At 46.0% G+C, this 17,875-nt stretch overlaps 1 protein-coding gene across 5 annotated transcripts in view; it reads left to right on the top strand.

Annotated features, from left to right (window-relative positions):
* SRCAP (Snf2 related CREBBP activator protein) overlaps positions 1 to 17,784 on the top strand; it is a 30,435-nt gene extending 12,651 nt beyond the window's left edge. For 4 of the 5 annotated variants that reach the window (XM_031940044.1, XM_031940024.1, XM_031940029.1 and 1 more), the window contains exons 13-34: positions 80 to 257; positions 669 to 805; positions 1,086 to 1,255; positions 1,417 to 1,609; positions 2,342 to 2,478; positions 2,603 to 2,789; positions 3,032 to 3,201; positions 3,543 to 3,808; positions 4,020 to 4,256; positions 4,563 to 4,727; positions 5,178 to 5,363; positions 5,576 to 5,836; positions 6,746 to 8,367; positions 10,159 to 10,424; positions 10,584 to 10,786; positions 12,499 to 12,668; positions 12,922 to 13,118; positions 13,233 to 13,347; positions 13,579 to 13,704; positions 14,382 to 14,576; positions 14,875 to 14,958; positions 15,084 to 17,784. In XM_031940044.1, coding sequence (XP_031795904.1) covers positions 80 to 257; positions 669 to 805; positions 1,086 to 1,255; positions 1,417 to 1,609; positions 2,342 to 2,478; positions 2,603 to 2,789; positions 3,032 to 3,201; positions 3,543 to 3,808; positions 4,020 to 4,256; positions 4,563 to 4,727; positions 5,178 to 5,363; positions 5,576 to 5,836; positions 6,746 to 8,367; positions 10,159 to 10,424; positions 10,584 to 10,786; positions 12,499 to 12,668; positions 12,922 to 13,118; positions 13,233 to 13,347; positions 13,579 to 13,704; positions 14,382 to 14,576; positions 14,875 to 14,958; positions 15,084 to 17,435 — 7,617 coding nt within the window. In that variant the 3' untranslated portion in view covers positions 17,436 to 17,784. The remainder of the gene's footprint in view (positions 1 to 79; positions 258 to 668; positions 806 to 1,085; positions 1,256 to 1,416; positions 1,610 to 2,341; positions 2,479 to 2,602; positions 2,790 to 3,031; positions 3,202 to 3,542; positions 3,809 to 4,019; positions 4,257 to 4,562; positions 4,728 to 5,177; positions 5,364 to 5,575; positions 5,837 to 6,745; positions 8,368 to 10,158; positions 10,425 to 10,583; positions 10,787 to 12,498; positions 12,669 to 12,921; positions 13,119 to 13,232; positions 13,348 to 13,578; positions 13,705 to 14,381; positions 14,577 to 14,874; positions 14,959 to 15,083) is intronic. The other variant, XM_031940053.1, reaches the window with a different exon arrangement.
* Positions 17,785 to 17,875: the final 91 nt, after the last annotated feature.

The raw sequence follows: 17,875 nt of genomic DNA, 5'->3' as shown, positions 1-17,875 counted from the left end.
CTTGCATTTATTTCTACTCAAAACATTTGTTCTAGCCATTTTCCATAGTTATCCCTTCTCTCTTTTCCTTCTGTACCAGGTGAAGACGCCAATCCCACTTCTGCTTCGGGGCCAGTTGCGTGAATACCAGCATATTGGGCTGGACTGGCTAGTTACTATGTATGAGAAGAAGCTCAATGGCATCCTTGCTGATGAGATGGGTCTGGGGAAGACTATCCAAACTATCTCCCTGCTGGCTCACCTGGCCTGTGAAAAGGGTAACCCTAGAAAGACTCTACATCTGGGGATTTTGTTCCCTTCAGGCCCCACATAACTTCCTTATGAACAGTTCTTAAGTCATTTGGTGGGAAAGGTTAGGGTTGGGAAATGAAAAATTTGAACGTGGATAATGACTATTCAGACTATTTAATCAGAAACCTGGTTATCCATCTGACCGAGAAATGGAAATCGCAAGACTCCTGGGGGTTGATATCTGGTGCTTGAAACCAAGACTAATTGCTATGTAACATATCTGGAAAGGAGGATAGAAACTGGGAAATTGTGTTATCTAACAGGATTTTGGGCAAAAAAGGCAACAGGCTTGACTGAGGGCTTCATTGGGGAAGTCTGGAATGGACTTTTAAACTTCATTGACTCACCTCTAATCTTCTCTCCTTATTGTCATATAGGTAACTGGGGTCCTCATTTGATCATTGTCCCCACCAGTGTGATGTTGAACTGGGAAATGGAACTAAAACGATGGTGCCCCAGCTTTAAAATCCTCACTTACTATGGAGCTCAAAAAGAAAGGAAGCTCAAGCGGCAGGTTAAGACTTTTGCCACTCTTTATTTGATCACCTCTGATCTCTATTGATTCTGGTTCCCTTGAAGGCCTCTTCTTGCCCTCTTCCTTCTATTGATCTCTTCCCCCCCCCCCCCCCCCCCCCCCGTTCTCATATCAAAAAACTTTTTCTTCTAATCCATCCTTGATCCTTAGATGGCCTTTTCTCTATTCTTTTCCCATTCTTTTACTCTCTTATTCTGTATTCATTTCTCACTCCTTTTTTTTTTTTTAATTTTTCTTTTTTTCTTTTCTGGTCTCATAGGGCTGGACTAAGCCCAATGCCTTCCACGTTTGTATCACATCTTACAAGCTGGTGCTGCAGGACCACCAGGCCTTCCGCCGAAAGAACTGGCGATACCTCATCTTAGATGAGGCACAAAATATCAAAAACTTCAAGTCTCAGCGGTGGCAGTCTTTACTTAACTTCAACAGGTGAACGATGGGAAAATATAGGGAAAGTCTCAAGATCTGACAAAAAATAGCCTAATCATCTACCTGAATTCTGAGAGAAAGTCCCAGGAAAATAGGCTGAACCTCCAAGGTCTTACCATGACCCATGATCCTTTTGTTCTTTGTTTTGTGTTTTCCTGTAGCCAGCGCCGTCTGCTCTTGACAGGGACACCACTGCAGAATAGCCTTATGGAATTGTGGTCCCTGATGCACTTCTTGATGCCCCATGTCTTCCAGTCCCACCGAGAATTCAAAGAATGGTTTTCTAATCCCTTGACTGGCATGATTGAAGGCAGTCAGGAATACAATGAGGGATTAGTCAAACGGCTTCATAAGGTAAGAGGAAAGAAGAGTAAATTAAAACATAGTCAATGTGGGAAGACTACAGTGCTTTGCTCAGAAGAACAGTCAATATTTATACCATACTGACAAAAATTAAAGGGTACATTTCTTTTTGTGTTATAAATGGGCCAACTTTCTCAGGGACCAAGCTTTCTTTGTGAGGAGGATTATTTTAAAGATTTGTTGGGAGGTTTATGTTGCATACAAACAAAACAATAAAATTTAAAAGAAAATTAGCATAGCTTTGGATTAATGTAAGAATCATTACTAGAGGTAGAATGAAATGTAATAAAAAAGTTTGATCTGAACTTGATAGAAGACCCAATGTGCCACTTAGTACTAACTCAGACAAGTCATCTGAATTGTTTGGGCCTCAATTTATTTCATAAAATGAAGGAGTTTAATAAGATGATGTCTAATACTCCTTATATAATTAACATTTCTGTTAGTAATATTTCTGTTAAGTAATATTTCAAGGTACTGAGGAGATTTAAGATTATCAAGGGTTGGGAACATAACCAGAAGGCATCTAAAAACAGGAAGACAGTTACTAACTAGAAGCAGTTTCCCTCCCTTATTTTGGCAAGAGGGTATGGGCTGTAACACGGAGAAGGCACAATGATCTTAGGTGGAACTTGGCCAAAATGAGCCTTTTGGTGTAGAGTAGTTTCTAGGTTTTGCCCATAATAGTTTTTACATTCCTAATTCCTGCATATCTGACCCTAGGTCCTCCGGCCTTTTTTACTGCGCCGAGTCAAGGTGGATGTTGAAAAGCAGATGCCCAAGAAATATGAACATGTAATTCGTTGCCGTCTATCAAAGCGACAGCGCTGTCTTTATGATGACTTCATGGCACAGGCTACGTGAGTCTCTCTCCAAGGTCATAAGCATAGGTGCTAGACTTCCAAGTAATGAGTTTTTGTCCAAGTAGCTGTGGGAGGAAATTTCTGGAACCTTACCCATGTTTTTCTCTTTTTTTCCTGACAGTACCAAGGAGACACTTGCTACTGGTCACTTCATGAGTGTCATCAACATTCTGATGCAGCTTCGTAAGGTCTGCAACCACCCTAATTTGTTTGATCCACGTCCTGTGACTTCTCCTTTCATCACTCCTGGCATCTGCTTTAGCACTGCTTCACTGGTGCTTCAAGCCACAGACATCCATCCCTTGCAAGTAAGTGACTTCCCCCTGATTTTTTTTTTTTTTTTTTTTTTTTTTTTAGTCATTAATATTCACTTTACCATATGGCCCCCAGGTCAATATTAATTTTCTGAGTTAGTGACTGGCTTCTGATCCTTGAATTTTTCCCCTCCCTTTCTGTGCTGACTGCCCCACCTCATCTCTGCACACTAGTTTCTAGTCACCTTTATTGGATTTTAACTTGACCTATCTTTCTTTGGCTCCTTTGATGACAGCGGGTAGACATGGGCCGGTTTGATCTGATTGGGCTAGAGGGCCGAGTATCTCGTTATGAGGCTGACACATTTCTGCCCCGGCATCGCCTCTCTCGTCGGATACTATTGGAGGTGGCCACTGCTCCAGATCCCCCTCCCCGTCCCAAGCCTGTAAAGATGAAGGTTAACAGGTACTAGGGATGATGAATAAGTGAATGGGAAATTAGAGGGGAAATGGAGTAGTTATGAATAGTGATTAGTGGAATGATATGGGAGAAAAAATAAGTAATGGATATTTAAAGTATTGTTCTGAATGTTGGTATGAACAGGATGTAGAGAAATTTAAAAGTAGGAAAGTAATCATGGGTTAATTTGGTCTAAAATTGTTGTTTCTTTTTTCACTTTATCTGCTTTTCTGAGTCTTGTCTGAATTTCCTCATTTCTGTTCCCATTTTTTTTCTCCTTTGAATGTATAATTTCTCCCTTTTTTGCCTTATCTCTCTATTCTTTCTTTGGTTTTACTCTGTGATAGGATGCTGCAGCCAGTGCCAAAGCCAGAAGGCCGGACAGTAGTTGTGGTGAACAACCCACGGACACCCTTGAGTCCTGCCCCAACCCGACCTCCTCCAGGCCCTGAGCATACAGCCCAGATCACTCCTGGCCCAACCCCTCCAGTGCTGCCAGCTCCACTGTTGGTGTCATCTTCATCCCCTGGGGCTCCACTTAGCCCAGCATCTCGGCCTCCTGGTCCAGTCCTGCTACCCCCTCTGCAGCCAAACAGTGGTTCCCTCCCCCAGGGTGAGTTGCAAAGGATCCTAGGTGCTGGGATAGTTCCATAGTTCTACTTGGGTCTGAGAAAGTAGAGAGTGAAAAAGGCTTGAGGAAATGGTCAGGAAAAGGGAATAAGGAGTGGTTTGGTTGGGGTGAAAGAAACTACGGAGGTTAACAGGACCAGCCTAAGCCTTTAGACCACACAAGATGCTGATGGTTCCCTACTTTGTGTTCACAGTGCTGCCACCCCCTCTGGGGGTGTTAGGCGGAACCCCACGGCCCCCCACCCCGGCCTTGCCCTTGAAGCCATCTCCACCTGCCCCAGTGCGCCTGAGCCCCTCTGCTCCACCTGGCTCATCCAGTTTGTTAAAACCCTTGACGGTGCCACCTGGCTATGCCTTCCCCGCTGCAACTCCTCCAGCTCCTGGGCCTCAGCGCCTCATCCTCTCCCCTGACATGCAAGCACGCCTGCCTTGTGAGTCTTGGAACAATATGGTGTGACTCAGGGATGGGAAGGAAGGGAGAGGGGGAGCTTGAGGGCAAGGACTGCAGAGGGAAAACCTTGTTCAATCCCCAAGGAAGAGGAATTTAAGAATGCTAGAAAGAGGCAAATATTAGGCAGGGTGAAAGAATGGAATTTTTCAAGATAGGGTGAGTTTTTGTTGAGTGAATGTCAAAAAATAATACAGGACCTCAGAGGAGATGTGTGTCTGGTGAGCAAGGGGATGTGGCTAATAGAAAATGCCAAGAAGCAACAAGCTTTTTTCTTGCTATCTCACAGCTGGCGAGGTGGTGAGCATCGGGCAGTTGGCCTCCTTAGCACAGCGGCCAGTAGCCAGTACAGGGGGCAGTAAACCCCTCACCTTCCAGATCCAGGGCAACAAGTTGACTTTGACTGGTGCCCAGGTGCGCCAACTTGCTGTGGGGCAGCCCCGCCCGCTGCAAAGTAGGTAAAACCCACCCCCTGTCCTGCCCTCTACCTTCTTTCCTCCTTGTCTCTGCTTTTCTTCCTTTTTGAATTTCAATCTCATTGTGTCTCCTTCCATATATGGTAGGCAGCCTAGGGTGGGTGGCACTGAGGGTAATAGATTTTCATTAAGTCTTCATTTAAAAAGGAAGAAAAAGGCTCAATATGGGGAGGTATACCCTCTTTCTCTAATTTTTCCCCTTATTTTCACCATTACCCCTGCCTTCCCCAGTTGTCAGCTGCCCCCGCCGTTTCTTTCTCTCTTGCTCTCTCACTTTCTCTTTCCTCTTTTGCTTTCTTCCTTCTCCCTCTTTATCTCTCTCCATTCTTGCCCTATCTCTCTCCTTCTTCCTCTACTTCTCTCCTTCCTTTTCTTCTTCTCTCCCTATTTTTCTCCTTTCTCTTTCTTTCTCTCTTTACCTAACCCAGGGAACGTGGTACACCTGGTGTCAGCAGGGGGGCAGCACCAAATCATCAACCAGCCCGCCCATGTGGCTTTCATCCAGGCAGTGGCCCCGACCCCTGGCCCCACCCCTGTCTCTGTGCTACCTTCTTCGACCCCCAGCACCACCCCTGCCCCTACTGGTCTCAGCCTCCCGCTTGCTGCCAACCAGGGTGAGGCTCTTAGCTTCATCTTCACCCCCATGCTAGCCTTGGCCCCTCCAGGCATCCCCTAAGTTTTTGTCTGTCCAGCTCCCAGTCCTGAGTTTGTCCATCCCATATAGCATTCCCGTAATGCTGCTTCCCCCTGCAGTAGCTCAGATGTCTTGTCATCAGTCCTTTTCACTCATTTTCTGGTTTCTTCTCAACATGGCTTTTTCTTATAGTGCCCCCAGCCATGGTGAACAGCTCGGGAGTGGTGAAGATTGTAGTGCGTCAGGCCCCTAGGGATGGATTGGGTCCTTCACCCCAGCTGGCCCCTCCACCCCGGCCTCCCAGCTCTGGACTTCCATCATTACTAACCCCACGACCTACACTACCTTCTGGCCGGCTACCTGCTCCTACGCTGGGCCCTGCCCGTGGCCCCCTGCCTACACTGGTCAGGCCCCTGCTCAGGCTACTGCATAGTCCTTCACCAGAGACAACTGGTAAGTCTCAAAACCTGGAATATTTAAGGTCTTTGCTGAGATCCAGCTGAGCCCAGAAGTAGTTCAGGGCTGGAAGAACATTCAGGGCATATTATGTTTAAAAGTATCATGAAGAATGCATTTTTTGAATCTGATTACTTTTTAAAAAACCATTCATATTTGCACCGCCCATTAGTATACTTTTCTTCACAGTAATCGTGTGAGGTAAGTGGGCAAGGATTATTTCTCTGTTTCAAAGGAGACTGAGTCCTAGGAATATTAAAGGGTTTGCCCAGGGTTACACACAAATGGTGTAAGATTGAACCAAGATTCCATTTCTGCTTCTGTGATTGTGACCATTACACTAAGCCAGTTCTATCAGTTGGTCAGATTTTGGACTGCCCTGGAAATCCTTAACAATCCAAGTCCCTCCTCTACCCTTCAAGTAGCAATTATATGCATATTAGATCTCTTAAACTGAATCTCCCTGGATCCTGGGGTGGCCTTGGTTTTACACCTGTCCTGTCCTTATTCCAAGATGTTTGTCCAGAATTTGGGGAATTAAGAATATCAAAGAGTCTTTAAGGAGAACAATCTGGAGTCAGGAGTCCTGAGGGGTCTATTTTTTTGTTCTTTCATTATTTAACTGTAAATTTGAGCAAGTCCTAAGTCCCCTTCAGGCCTCCATATTCTTCTTGGTGTAATAAATAGGTTGAACTAAGTGATCTTAAAAATTCTTTCCAATTCTATCTAACATTCTATAATTTTAACTATAATGAGTTGCCTGATACACCTATAATGTGTAAAAGCAGAGTTATGACTCTTTTCTGGAAAGCAAATAGTTAGAATGTTAACTTAGAAATAGCAGGGGTTTGGGGGCAGAGTGAGAGAGTAGACTTCTGGACTGATTCTTTTACTTCTTCTCCACAGCCTCGGTTCCTGGCTCTGCTCCTGTTCCCATCTCATCATCATCCCTTTCAGTCTCAACCTCACTTCCTGGCTCAAGCTCATCTCCTCTCTCTAGTCCTATCTTGTCTCCACTTCCCATCCCAGTCTCATCTCCACTTACTGGTCCTGTCTCATCTCCCCTTCCCATTTCAGGTTCCACTTCACTCCCTATTCCAATCTCAGCTCCACTCTCCAACCCTAACTCATCTTCACTCCCTGTCTTAGCTCCGCTTCCTGTTTCAGCGTCAACCCCAGCTTCTGCTGTCTCTACGCCTGCTTCTTCAGCCCAGGCATCACCAGTAGGAGTTGCCTCATCAGCTCCAGCCTTGACACTGGGTCTGAATACAACTCCTTCACCTGCACCAGTCCAGGGTCCAGTTCATCCTCCGACTCTGGCATCTTCTACAAATGTGCAAAGTCCTAATCAGACTGGAGCTCTAGCACCTACACCAGTCGTGGTTCCTGCTTCAGCTTTGGCTTCCTCTGTTGCAACAATATCAGCCCCAGCTTCAACTCAGGCTCCCATCCTGACTCCATCATCTACAGCACCTCAGACTCTTACTGCTTCACTGACTCCAGGGCCAGTTCCACCAACAGCAATTCTGGCTTCATCTCCACTTCCGTCACCAGTTTCCATTCCAGTCCTGGCTCCATCACCAAGTCCTGCTCCTGTCCTGGTTCCATCACCAACTCCAGTTCCAGTCTTGGCTCCATCATCAGCTCCAGTATCTACCTTAACTTCAACTCCATCCTTGGTGCCAGCCCCAACTCCAGTCCTGGCTCCATCATCAACTCAGACTCTGGTACCAGCTATAGTCCCAACACCTTCAGTAGGCCCACCTTCTACCCAGACTCTGACCCTAGCCCCAGCTTTAGCACCACCCCTTAGCTCTTCTGCTCAGACACACTCTCTGGGTCCAGTGCCCCCTCTAGGTCCATCTCCAGCTCAGACTCTCTCATTGGCTCCAGTGTCTCCCATGGGTCCAAATCCAGTTCAGACCCTCTCATTGGCACCCACGACACCACTGGGTCCATCTCCAGCTCAGACACTTTCATTGGCTCCTGCAACTTCTCTGGGTCCATCTCCAGCTCAGACACTTGCTTTGGCTCCAACTTCCCCCTTGGGTCCTACTCAGACTCTTTCTCTGGCCCCAGTACCTTCATTGGGTCCTGCTCAGGCACTCTCTCTGGCTCCCACTCCATCTTTGGGTCCATCTCCAGCTCAAACTCTGTCTCTGGCTCCAGCTTCCCCACTGGGATCAGCTCCAACTCACGCACTGACTTTGGCTCCAGCTCAGACACTGAACCTGACCCCAGCCCAAGTTCCAGTGCCCCCTCTGGGCCCAACTCCAAGCCAGACATTGACGCTGGCCCCAGCACAGACAATATCTTCAGCCCCTCTACCATCTTCCCTCCTGGCTCCAACTTCAGGCCCAGCTTCCTCACAAGTCACTATGGTTTCTCGGCTGCCAGCTCCCAAGGATGAGCCTGAAACTCTGATGCTTCGTTCAGGCCCCCCTAGCCCTCCCCTTCCGGCTACCTCGTTCTGTGGAGCCCGACCCCGACGCCAGCCACCTCCACCACCCCGCTCTCCCTTCTATCTGGTAAGTTTTTGATTTCATGGAAGAAGGACTGGTTTGAAATGGGACAGTGGCTTGATTAAACCCCTTAAGGAAAATGCAGGGAGAACTAACGTTTTTTGAACGTTCTTTTGTTGAACATGTAAATCAACATCAGGTATTCAGACTTCTTAGAAAGCAATGAGACATTTGAATAGTTTTAGAAAATCTTTGGTGGCTCCATTCCTGGAGATCTTTTGAAATAGTGAACAGATATCTGTTCTGTCTAGTTATTCCCTATGATGAAACAGGAGAGGTATGGTTTAAAGCCTAACCGGCTATAATAGATCACTCATAGGATGTGTGATATTGTGTGAACGCTGAAATTTGTGGAATTCTCATTTTCTATATATCTCCAATTGAATGGAATCCATAGCCTGGGATGGAAAAGTCCCTGATGGACTCGGACTTTTCTGTAAGACACTTCTTTCCCTTCCCCTCCCTCCCTCTTCACTCTGTACCTCTCATTTTCCTGCTGGCTAGAGTCACCATATCTCCAAATACTGCCAAGCTGACATTACCTTTCCCCTTCCAGGCTACCCTGAACCATCTCTTGCCTCTTCTGTTCTTAAAGAATTATGAAAGGAAAATAAATGGGAGGTTTGGGTTTGTCAATTGGCACATCAATGTTAATGTGGACCCTGCATTTCATTGGCAATGCAGACTGCTAGCCTTTTGCTATTATGTCCCTTCCTACTACTTGTCAGATAATCCCATCTTTTCCCTTTCTTTTTCCCTCAAGCTCTTAGACTAGAAAGCAGGAGAAACAGGGCAGAAACTTGGAATGTTATTTTGACAAAAGTCTCTGACTTGCTTTTTTTCTTTCCCTATCCCATCATTGTCCATTCCTTTCTTATTTCTGTTGTCTCTAGATCCTTTTGCCAGAAGTCACATGTTCTGAGTTAAACACTGGAAGAACTGGAAAGGATAACAATTAGAAAGTTAGGTTGAAAGTAGGAAGATAAGAATAGGGAGGACAGGTAGGTAGTGCAGTGAATAAAGCACTAGCCTTGAATTCAGGAGGATCTGAGTTCAAATGCAGTATCAGGCACTAGACAATTACAAGCTATGTGACTGGGTAAGTCACTTAACCCTGATTGCTTCCCATCTCCAACCCCACCCCCCAAAAAAAGAAATTGAATAGGGGAGAGACTGGACTGTTCCTTTCCTTCCCATTAAATAACAAGTTTTACCTGAAGACAAGAAATGGGAATGTGATGACCTTAAGATCTTCATCAATCTAAAACCTGGGTAAAGATTCCAAAAGGGCTAAGTTATTTCCTCAGATTTTATAACTTGGTTTTGTGTCTAATTAACTAATTAACTCTATCCTTCCCCTCAGCAAAAACCCCATTTCAGATTTGATTAGCTATTTTTGTACAGAATTCAGTTGCTTGAAGGAAGTGTTAGATCCTCTGAGAAAATAATCACTCCATCCAGGGATATGCTGGAGGACTAAGTCTTAGCAGGAAATCCTTTTAAAAGTGTTCTTTTCTAGGATATGCCCTGGAAGAGGGATTGTTATTTGGGAAGCATCTTTCTTTCTTTTTCTTTTTTTTTTTTTTTTTTTTTTTTTTAAATATTTATTACTTAATAATTTTGACTTCTATGTGGGTTTCCCCTGTATTCTAGTGAAATTGGTATTCTTACAATAAATTACATTTATTTAGTATATTAGCAATGTCTACTTGTTTAAAATAAGAGTACTTGCCACAAAAGGTCAGCAGAGTCTTAAGATCTCAAAGTATTCATTTGCTTCTCTTCCTGCATCCCCAGGATTCTCTGGAGGAAAAACGGAAGCGACAACGGGCAGAACGCCTAGAACGACTCTTTCAGCTGAGTGAGGCCCATGGAGCACTGGTGCCTGTGTATGGGACTGAAGTGCTAGAATTCTGTTCTTTGCAACAACCCCTCGCTAGCCCAGTTGGACCCTCTGTTCCTGGCCCCAGCCATCCTGCCTTTTGGACTTACACTGAAGCTGCCCACCAGGCTGTGTTGTTTCCCCAGCAGCGTCTTGACCAATTGGCAGAAATCATTGAGAGGTTAGCAAGATTTGATACTGGTGTATGGAGGGGGAAAAGTCGGTGATATGAGGTTGAAAAGCTGGTACTATGATTTGTATGGATGATGTTCTATGATTTGCAGAGGGCAAGGTAAAGGAGACCTTTGGAAGCTCCAGTTCCCTGTCTTTTCTCCCATAGGTTCATCTTTGTCATGCCTCCTGTGGAGGCTCCTGCCCCATCCCTGCATGCCTGCCACCCACCTCCTTGGCTGGCTCCACGCCAGGCAGCCTTCAAGGAGCACCTGGCTTGTGAACTTTGGCCCCGGGCTCGGCCCTTGCACCGCATTGTCTGCAATATGAGAACCCAGTTCCCTGATCTGCGGCTTATCCAGTATGACTGTGGTAAGTTCATGAAAAGAGGATGAATATATTAAAAACAAGTCATGAAGCTATTTCCTTTTTTGACAGAATTACTAAAGCCTCCTAGGCAATGTAGGGCATTCTGTGTGACATGGTGTATCTGAATTTCCCATTAGGTGTTTCACTTGTATTATGGACAGGATAAAGAAATGTGAGCTAGCTGGATGATAGCTGGATTGATTCATAAGTGATCAAAGAACCCTTAAAATTTTTGAATAAATGATGTCAACGTAGAAGAGTCTTTAGTTGTATACCTTGAGGCCATATTGAATTGAATGAAAATTTGAATAGAAGGTATGCTTATCATATTTTTAAATGACACAAAATTGGGAGGTATAGCTGACAGATGGAATGAGTATGCTAGGTTTCTGAAAGTTGAAAAGAGGGGAAAAAAGATGACATTTAATAGTGAACAATGTCTTTACTTTTTAAAAAATATTAATATTTTTCTCTACTTGTATTCAAAACCAATTTTTTTACATTTGATTTTAAAAATTTTGAGCTCTAGTTTCTCTCTCTTATTGTGTTTTTACTTTTAAACAAATCATCCACACATGTATAAGCTGAGGGGATATCTGGCTTAATCACAGTTAATATAAAAAGATTTGAGGATTTTGAGTCACCCATGAACTCGGTATCATTCAGCACTGTTTTGTGGATTTCAGTAAAGTTAATGTAATTTTTAAAGGTATAGTGCACAAACCAAGGGAATTCGTGGTCCAACTGTAAGCTGTATTAGACCACATTAGAAATATTTTGCTGTGTTTTAAGAACTTAGAAAAAGCTGAAACACATGCAGATAATGATCAACCCATTCATATGCAAAATAGTTGAATGAACTGGAAACATTTAGCCTGGAAATGAAAAAAATTGGGTATGTGGTTGTTATTGTTAAATATTTGAAGGGCGTTGATAAGAAATAAGGATCAATTGGTAAAAATAGATTTCAGCCCATTTAGAAGCAATAACTTTTTTAATAGAGTTGATAAAAAATGGAATGGTTTGTTATGTAAGCTCTCTCAGTGAATATATACCAAGATCTGTACTTGTGGAATTTAAAATTGAAATTATTTAACTTAAACACCAGTAAACAAAGAAAAGCAAACTGAAACTGCAATTTATAGTTGATTTTTAAAATGCATACTAAATTTAATGTCATAGTAACAAAACTGCCTTGCTTGTCTTTGTCCCCTTCTGAACTTCCTTCAGTTCTCCATGTATTTTGTAATGTTATTTTCTTTTAGAAATCATTCTCATTACACTCTAACTTCTTCCTTTTCCTCTCCCTCACATCTCAGACACACATAAAAAGCCTTTTTTTGTAACCATTTAGTCAGCAAATCAACACATGATGAGAAATTTTTGGGTCTATAACTTCCTGACAATTCCCATTATATATTCTATACCCTGTTGCCTGATGGGCCTTTGGGTAAGGTTAAAATTATTGCTTAAGGAGGGATCAGATTAGTGAAGTTCTTGTATAAAAGAAACTGGTAATCTCTATCTGCCACTCCTGGACAATTCTTAATCACTCTTTGGAGAAACAGTGGCAGAGATGGGGGGAGACTATCTCAAAAGCCTTATTCATGACCGAGTTCCACTGTACATTTAACCCACAATGTCTTAGAATATAGTTGTCTTTTACGTACCCAGCCCCAACTCCTCACTGTGCTCCTGCCCTCATGTTTCCTCAGGAAAGCTGCAGACACTTGCAGTGTTGCTAAGGAGGCTCAAGGCTGGGGCACACCGAGTGCTCATCTTCACCCAGATGACTCGAATGTTGGACGTATTGGAGCAGTTCCTTACCTACCATGGCCACCTCTACCTGCGGCTGGATGGTTCTACCCGTGTTGAACAAAGACAGGTGACCCAGGGGTCCCTGTCATCCTTCAGCCCTGAAGTGCCTTGCATCTTCAAAGTCTCCTCTCCAATCCTTGTGATCCTCTAAAGCCCCTTACATTTCTTAGGTCTTTGTGGCCTTATTCCCTGCCTCCCATCTCCTCCCTTCCTAGACCCTTTGACTCCCAGAAAAGGCAGAATCCTGCCTCCCTGCTGCTTGTTTTATGGGCACTTACTTGCTCTACCTCTTGATTCTGATTCTACACCCTTTCCCCCAGGCTTTGATGGAACGGTTCAATGCAGACAAACGAATCTTCTGCTTCATACTGTCAACACGAAGTGGGGGTGTGGGGGTGAACTTGACTGGAGCAGACACAGTCATCTTCTATGACAGCGATTGGAACCCCACCATGGATGCTCAGGCCCAGGACCGCTGCCACCGCATTGGCCAGACCCGAGATGTGCATATCTACAGGTAATTGTCTCCTGCATACCCACAGTCCACTTTGTGAGCTGCCTCATTCCTGGCTACACAGGCTTCTAACCCTCCTTGGTTCTGTTAAGGAAATAGTTCTCACCCAATCCTCAGGCTTATCAGTGAACGGACCGTGGAGGAGAACATTCTGAAGAAGGCCAATCAGAAGCGAATGCTGGGGGATATGGCTATAGAGGGCGGCAACTTCACCACAGCCTATTTTAAACAGGTATTCATCCAGACATTCTATTCCTGCTGTAATAGCCTCCTACACACCTAAACAGTCCCTTTGTACCTTAGAGGCATCAGAGATTAATCTTTCAAGATTCCAGACTCTTTTCTTTTTCCCAACCAGAATGCTCCAGCTGATGGAACCCTAACACATTCCCTACTTTTAGACCCTTCACCCTCATAGACTTATTCGTTGATTCTGGTCCTTCTCCCTCTTTGTCATCAACAGCAGACAATTCGTGAGCTATTTGACATGCCCTTGGAAGAGCCAGCTGTCCCTGTCCCACCTGTGCCTTCTGCCCCTGAGGAAGAGGAAGAAGCTGTGGCCAATAAACAGACTCATATTTTGGAACAGGTGAGAGAGGCAAGAGCACATAAAGCTGGGTCTCTCTCCGACAAATTTTTAGATATGTTGAAATAAGAGTGATGAGTATCCTCCATGCTTTCTGGACACTAATCTATTCTTTTAATAGTTATGTGTAGATTACATACATCTATGTATGTATGTGAATACATATTCACATTTGTGAATTCACTTTGTGAATTACTTTAAGCCACCATGCCCTGTCTTTTGGTGAGATTAATGAACTTGACTCATTATAATGCCTTTCAAATCCAAAGAAAAATTGGTATTTTTAATTGTTTGTGCTACAGTTTCTTGGAATTGTGTTGCTAGCATTTTCTGCTTGGCCCAGAAAGGAATTAATTCTACAATTATTTTGGTCTAGTTTGCTGGGTTCCTATGGGCCAAGTTTCTGACTCCTTATTTTTTAAAAATACTATATTGGTCATTTTGGAACCCAGGAGGTATTTGGCTGCTTTAGTATTTGGCCTAGAAGTAGTTTTGTTTCAGTTAGTTATGGACTAGGGAGATATGTCAACCTGAACATTTGCTTTTGAATATGGAATTGAAGAGTGGGATAATATTGTTTGATGAAAGATTTAAAAAAAAAAAAAAAAAAAAGAAAGAAGCATAGGGTTCTTGAAGGACAATTTTCATAACTACATCCCTTCCCCCTTTCCACTTTTTAGGCACTATGCAGGGCAGAGGATGAAGAAGATATCCGTGCAGCCACCCAAGCCAAGGCAGAGCAGGTAGCAGAGCTTGCAGAGTTCAATGAGAATGAAGGTTTCCCCACTGGGGAGGGAGAAGAGAGTGGCCGGCCAGGCGCTGAAGATGAAGAGGTATCCCGAGCTGAACAAGAGATTGCTGCCCTTGTGGAACAGGTCAGTCTCACCTTTTTTTCTCTACTTCCTTCATCTTCCTAGTCTTTACAGCCCTCCTCATCTTTTTTACTCTTATTTCCACTCTGCCCTTCTTGACCATTCTTTAATTCAAGTTTTGATCTTTTTCTTTCCTTTGTTTCTCCCCATCCAGACTTGCTAGTTTGTTTTCTGAGTCTTCATTTCAGTCCATCTCATTTGCTTTTATTATTCCTCATTCTTTCCTTCTGCCTTCTTCTACAATAAGGATAGTGACAGAGTACCACATTCTTTTTGTTCTTTGTCTATCTCTCCCTTTAAGCTAACTCCTATTGAGCGCTATGCCATGAACTTTTTGGAGGCATCGCTGGAAGATGTGAGTCGTGAGGAGTTGAAGCAAGCAGAAGTGAGTATCCACCTGTACCTGCCCTAGGTGTAAAGATCTTGGAATGGTTACCCCCCCTGGCCTTTTCCATACCATCGAACCCCATGTCTCAACTCTTCTTGCCACTTCATTTTTGTTTCTGGCAGGAACAAGTAGAAGCTGCACGAAAAGACCTAGACCAGGCTAAGGAAGAAGTATTTCGTCTACCCCATGAGGAAGAGGTGGGGGTAGGAGCTGGAGATGAAACAGCCTGTGGGACTAGTGGAAGCAGCCATCGTCGTAGTAAAAAAGCCAAGGCCCCTGAGCGTCCAGGAACCCGAGTCAGTGAAAGGCTTCGTGGAGCCCGGCCTGAGACCCCAGTGGCAAATACTACTGCTACCCCACCTGCTCATCACACACGTAGTAACTCCTCTACTCCTCGTCATAGCCGAAGTCCTGCCAACGAGAGAGCCCCAAGGGCTACCTCACGGCCCCGGCTTGTTTCAGTTCCAGCCCCTGTTTCCACCCTAGCTCCTGCAATCCCACCATTGCTTAGTACCCTACCGGTTTCCACCTCTCCACCAGTCCTCAGCCTACCACCAACCTTGAGACCTGAGGTAGAACCATCAATTCAGTTGGAGCCACTCCCTCAGTCATTGGAGCCTAAGTATGAGGAAGCAATAGTGGCTGGCCCCAAGACCCCTCCACCAACTCCTCCCCCCACAAAAGACTTGTCATCCAGTACCACTGAGCTCCCTATACCTGAAGAAAGTCTATTCCCAAGTTTACTTGCCCCAAGCCCAACCCCTAAGACAGAAGCTGTTTCTAATGGCCATGAGCTGGAACCTCCAGAGCATGTTGAAGAGTCCACACCAGTACAACCTAGTGATGAAGAGTTAACCCTGACCTTAAGTGAGGACAATGATCTTGGGTCCCCATTTTGTGGAGCCCCTGCAGAGTTTTCCCAGGAGCCATCAGACATTCAGCAGCCAGTGGAAGTTCAAGTCCCATTACCCAGCCCTGAGAAGTTTGAGATTCCTGCTTCATCAGAGGTTACAGGCCCATCAGCTTCTTCTTCAGCTTCCTCTTCACCCGAGAGTCCTTCACCAGCCCGTCCCCCAAGACGTCGCACCAGTGCTGATGTGGAAATCCGGGGACAAGGGACAGGACGGACTGGGCAGCCCCCAGGTCCCAAGGTACTGAGAAAGTTGCCTGGCAGGCTGGTCACTGTGGTAGAAGAAAAGGAGCTTGTACGAAGGCGACGACAGCAGCGTCCATCTTCAACACCGCCAGCAATGGGGACCTCAGAGATTGGGGTCAGCCCTGGAAGCTCTTCAACCCGGAGCAACTCTGAGCCTGAGTCTTCCCCTCCTCTGGGAGGTTCTTGTGATTCTGTGTCCCTTACCACTTTGCCTCCCCAAGTCCGGCGGCCTTTACCTGCTCGCCGCCGAATTGACCTGGGCAGTTCTGGTGGGGACAGCCCAGAGAATGGAGAACAGGGTCAGCTAGGTTTACCTGTAATGAAGCGCAAACGTGGCCGACCACCCAAAAACAGATCCCCTGGGGATGCAGGGCGTGAACTACATGAGTTGCTCCAACCTGTACCTAAGGACAAAGCCAATGGGGCTGAGTTAGTGGCATCACCTGTGGAAAAACGAAAGCGGGGGCGGCCCCCTAAGGCACGAGAACCACCTACCCCAGGAACCCTGCCCACTCAGGGAGGTGGTGGCACTGAGAGCCGGACACCGCCACCCCCCTTGCCACCTCCCCCTCCTCTTCCTCTTGTCCCTTCTCCTGTCCCTGCTTGCCCTACAGCTGTCTCACCCTCCCCACCCAAACGGAAACGGGGCCGACCCCCAAAAAACCCACCATCACCCCGACCTAGTCAGCCTCCAGCTTTTGAGCATGACAGTTCCTTGGGTCTTGATGCTGGTGGAGGGGGAAAACAACAGCAGCAGAAGCCTTCTGTTGAGAGTGAGGGTAGCTCCTCTGATGAGGATGGGGGTCGCCCTCTTACCCGTCTAGCCCGCCTCCGCTTAGAAGCAGAAGGTCCCCGGGTTCGGAAGGCAGAAGGATCTGTGGCAGCCATCCCTAATAGGGATGATACCGAATCAGCAGAAAGTGGCACTGGTGGCACTGATTCAACATCACCTCCTGTACCACTGCTCCCAGTTCCCCGCTCAACCCGGCTGCGTCCGGGCTCCCTAGTCCCCCCACTGGAGAGTGAGAAGGTGCCCCGAAAACGGGCAGGGACACCAGTCATTGGTGGCCCTGTCACAGCCAAGAGGAGGTACCCACGACCTCGAAGCCCTTTGGGCGCTGAGGTGTCAACAGAGGAATCGGAGGCTGAGGCCTCAGGCGAGGAGGAAGCAGAGAGTGATGGTGTTCCACGCCGCCGACCTCTGCCCCGACGCCCAGTTGTGGCCACCCCTGGGGACCAACGTGTCCTGCGAAGCAGTGCCCCTATGAATACAGTTGGCCCTTCCCTCAGCCACAGAGGTCGGAAGGCTAAGACGTGACCAGCCCTCCCTCCGCTCTGGCTGGCCAGCTCTGCCCCTCCATCCCCACAGCCAGTCCTGACTGTTAAACCACTACTTGAAGTCTGGGGAGAGGCCTTCAGGGGAATATAGGGGGCCTTCCCCCCCTCCCCCTACCAAAGTGTGTTGGGGGGAACTGGTTGTCATGGAAACAGGGCTCTCTTTACCCTCCCCACCCCCATCCCTTGGCTGGGCAGTGTTAAGGGTGGCAAGATGGCCACTGTCCCCACTCTCCTATACTTGATTCCCCATCCTGGCTGTCTTTCACAGGTCCCTACCCCCAGGGGAGGGGGAGGGACTCCTTTCTCTCTGCGATGAGTTTTTTTTTTTTTTTTTTTTAAAGAAGAAAAAAAAAGAAAAAATAATAAACTTAGTTTCCGTATGAGCATGAGCGTAAGGAAGCTTCTGATTTCCTGGGATAC

The sequence above is a fragment of the Sarcophilus harrisii genome, chromosome 1, assembly GCF_902635505.1.
Source record: "Sarcophilus harrisii chromosome 1, mSarHar1.11, whole genome shotgun sequence".
NCBI classification, from domain to species: Eukaryota; Metazoa; Chordata; class Mammalia; order Dasyuromorphia; family Dasyuridae; genus Sarcophilus; species Sarcophilus harrisii.
The sequence above is the reverse complement of the archived record's forward strand: the minus strand, read 5'-3'. Positions and strand labels throughout refer to the sequence as shown.